Genomic DNA, 3026 nt, shown 5'->3' with positions numbered 1-3026 from the left:
ATCCCGGTGTAACAGCGAATAACCAGAACCGAGAAGTTGCTGTAATTTGAAAGTAAAATTGAAAATTAAAACTGTAACCGTAACTAGCTTCGGGTGTTATGCCAGGGCCCACACCACACGTCGTTCAACTACAACCAACCACCACCGGTGTACTTTACGAACAAGCACGGAGATGAAATTAATTAGAAGTTCATACCATCTTCATGGCGCCATCATGCACCCAGCGTCAAACTATTGTCCCCGTGGAGCAGGAACTTTCCATTTGATACATACATTCTTGCGCACCGGGCTCACTCCTTCCTTCACATAACCATCATCGCGATGGTGGTATACGATGATGGTGTGTGTAATGGCTATAAATAATTGCAAGAAGTATCATAATTTGATAACAGAGCGACGAACACATCGACCGGCTTCCTGCAGCCTCGTGTGGTTCGCGTGTTTGAGTTTCTGATAAGGGGCACACTTATGGTGCGCGAGATCATACCCTAGGACAGCAGTGAGGAAGAGGATAGACAAAAGAATGTACGATTTGTTTGCTTTATCATGTTGTTTATGCGGATGCTCTTTAGTCATGATAACACATTTATTTATGTTTTTAGTCGTAGATACCCAGCATGGAGACAGTTTATATTTCATTATCAACAATCGTTGTTAGGCTACTGTCTCGGTTGTACTGCCGTCGTTCAACATTGTAGGATCGACGGTTCCCCTTGTACACAACGTAGATCAGCACACCCATCATAAGGCAGACTATGACCAACACCGACACGAGCAGAGCATTGCTGTGACCAGTATCGCGTTCAGGCGCTTGCTGTGCATGTCGCTCTACTGACAGCTGACCATAGAGCGTACCCCCACTTGTGCCTGTTATGCGAGTTATCCATTCGTCGATCTGCTTGCCAAGCAGTACCAACTTATCGCTGTTGCTCTTTGCCGTTTCGAGAGCATTTTCCACTTTCAGCGACTGTTGGTAAATGTCCAGCTGTAGCTTCTTGGCGCTGAGTTCCTGCTTTTCAAGCGTTAGGTTGTTGATGCTTTCAATCATCTGGCGGATCTCACTCGTGCTGACTGCCGATGCGTTGTTTGTGCGATTCGACAGCAGCGACAGCCGAATGTCGGCGATGGATTCGCGCACATTGATCAGATCCCGCTGCATGCCAATCTGCTGCTGGGTTAAATCGAAGACGCTACCCTCGAGTTTCGCGGTTCGGTTGCTCGACTCCGAGTGATCCTCATTGAATCGCCGCACATCCTCGATCACACCCTTGAGCAGCCCTTCAAGCGCACCACCATCTTCCGCGGACCTATTGGACTCGTTGTACAGATGCAGAACGGTGGTGTTCCAGTTGCGGATCGGATTCTTGTCGTCGAAACAGTAGATGCCCTTTACGTTCGTTTGGTTTTGCACGATCTCGGCCTGATGTTCTTTATCGAGCTCGATCGAATGTTCGTTGCAGTAGCGAACCAGCTTGGTCAGGTAGCTGCAGTTCCAGTTGTTGTCGATGATACCGATGGACGCTAGTTGCGGAAAGTTTTTCTTCATCTCATCGTGTTTGATAAACTTCAAGCGATTACCATCGATGAAGAGTGTCTTGAGGTTGGTGGACGATGTCAGAATATCCATATCCAGTGTGTCGAGATTGTTGTAGGACAGGTCTAGCCACTCGAGGTTTTCCTGCTGAGCGAAAGTGCCGTGCTGTAGGTTGGAAATCGCCGTCCGCTCCAAACTCAACACCTTCAGTCGTTTCAGCATGCCGAAGCTGCTGATACTGACCGCTCCGAGTCGGTTGTATCCAAGATCGAGCCCGCTAAGGCTGGTAAGCTTTCCCACCATATCCAGCGTCGTTATCGAGTTGTTGCGCAGGTTCAGTTGGTCCAGCTGCATATCGTTCGGGTTGTCGCTCTGAATCGCTTGGATGTTGTTATTGTCCGCTATGATTGACTCTACTTTCGAGGAGATGTACAGCTGCTGCAGTCTATTGTAGCTCAAGATGATCTTCTTCGCCGCAACGTGTTGCAAGTTAAGGCTGGTGATGTTATTGTTCTTTAAATTAATCAAAGTCACTGTCACATTAGTTGGGCCGATTGCAAAAGCACGATCGTGGACCACGCTGAGCTGATTGTTATCCACGGTGATCACTTCGAGTCTGGTGTTTTTCAAGAACAGATCAGCATCCAGCACTTGTAGCTTATTATTGTCGAGGTAGATACCCCTCAAGGCTGGTAAATTGATAAAAAGATTGCTATCCAACGACTGCAGCTGATTGCGTGAAAGTGACAGCACCTGGACCGCGCTCAACGATTGAAAGGCGCTGACTTCGATGACGCTGATATTGTTTCGCGTTAAATTTAACCATACTAATGACGATGCTCCTACGAAAGCCATATTTTTCACTTCATTCATTTTGTTCCTTGATAAATCAAGCACTCTCAGCGAGCTCGCACGCTCCAAGCTGTACCGCATAATTTGTTGGATGCCACAAGCAGCCATCGAAACGTTTTGTAACGAGTTAAAGTTGTCGAAAAGTTTTTTGGGTAGTTCTTGAATGGATGAGTTTACGAAGATCATCGTATTAATCGTGTAGTAATACGAATTGTCACATGAAAACCGGTAGTCTAGCGTGTCCTCGATGGTTACGTTGCGGAAGATGGCGACACTTGAGCGATGTGTTCCATCACATTTGAACAATCTTGTCTGTGCCAGCGTCGTCGGTAAGGAATAAATTCTGAAATGGAAGAACACTTCATTCGTTTCCGAATTCCTTCCAGCAAAACTATATCCTGTCAAAATACTCACAGAGCAACGATACAAATAGAAACACCCGCACGCATGTTGACGATGCTGTATGTGGGTCCGATCACTTTGGCTTTCTTCACTCAACTGACCTTCTGTCGTGTGTCGTATCGTAGATAGTGTAACCGAGCAGTGATGCTTTGGCTGACTGTTGTCAAGTATGCTGATGTATGCTGTGAAGTATGAAAAGCCATAGCGAGCCCTCGCTTGATACACCCAGAATGCAGTA

General features: G+C 46.8%; 1 protein-coding gene across 1 annotated transcript; it reads right to left on the bottom strand.

The window, feature by feature from the left end:
• Window positions 1-568: 568 nt before the first annotated feature.
• Window positions 569-2939, bottom strand: LOC126568977 (insulin-like growth factor-binding protein complex acid labile subunit). Its single transcript, XM_050225712.1, has 2 exons — window positions 2801-2939; window positions 569-2729 (listed from the first exon to the last, which is right to left on the bottom strand). Exons 1-2 carry the CDS (start codon window positions 2833-2835, stop codon window positions 629-631), a joined length of 2136 nt encoding a protein of 711 aa, XP_050081669.1. The 5' UTR covers window positions 2836-2939; the 3' UTR covers window positions 569-628.
• Between the last annotated feature and the right edge of the window lie 87 nt (window positions 2940-3026).

This window comes from Anopheles aquasalis, chromosome 2 (genome assembly GCF_943734665.1).
Source record: "Anopheles aquasalis chromosome 2, idAnoAquaMG_Q_19, whole genome shotgun sequence".
Classification (NCBI taxonomy): domain Eukaryota; kingdom Metazoa; phylum Arthropoda; class Insecta; order Diptera; family Culicidae; genus Anopheles; species Anopheles aquasalis.
The sequence above is the reverse complement of the archived record's forward strand: the minus strand, read 5'-3'. Positions and strand labels throughout refer to the sequence as shown.

What these genes read in the sequence shown, in the direction of transcription:
- LOC126568977 (XM_050225712.1), bottom strand. Translation starts at nt 2,835, where the DNA reads ATGCGTGCGGGTGTTTCTATTTGTATCGTTGCTCT. An exon ending in TCTATTTGTATCGTTGCTCT is followed by an intron (nt 2,730 to 2,800) that starts GTGAGTATTTTG and finishes CTTCCATTTCAG; the next exon opens with AATTTATTCCTTACCGACGA.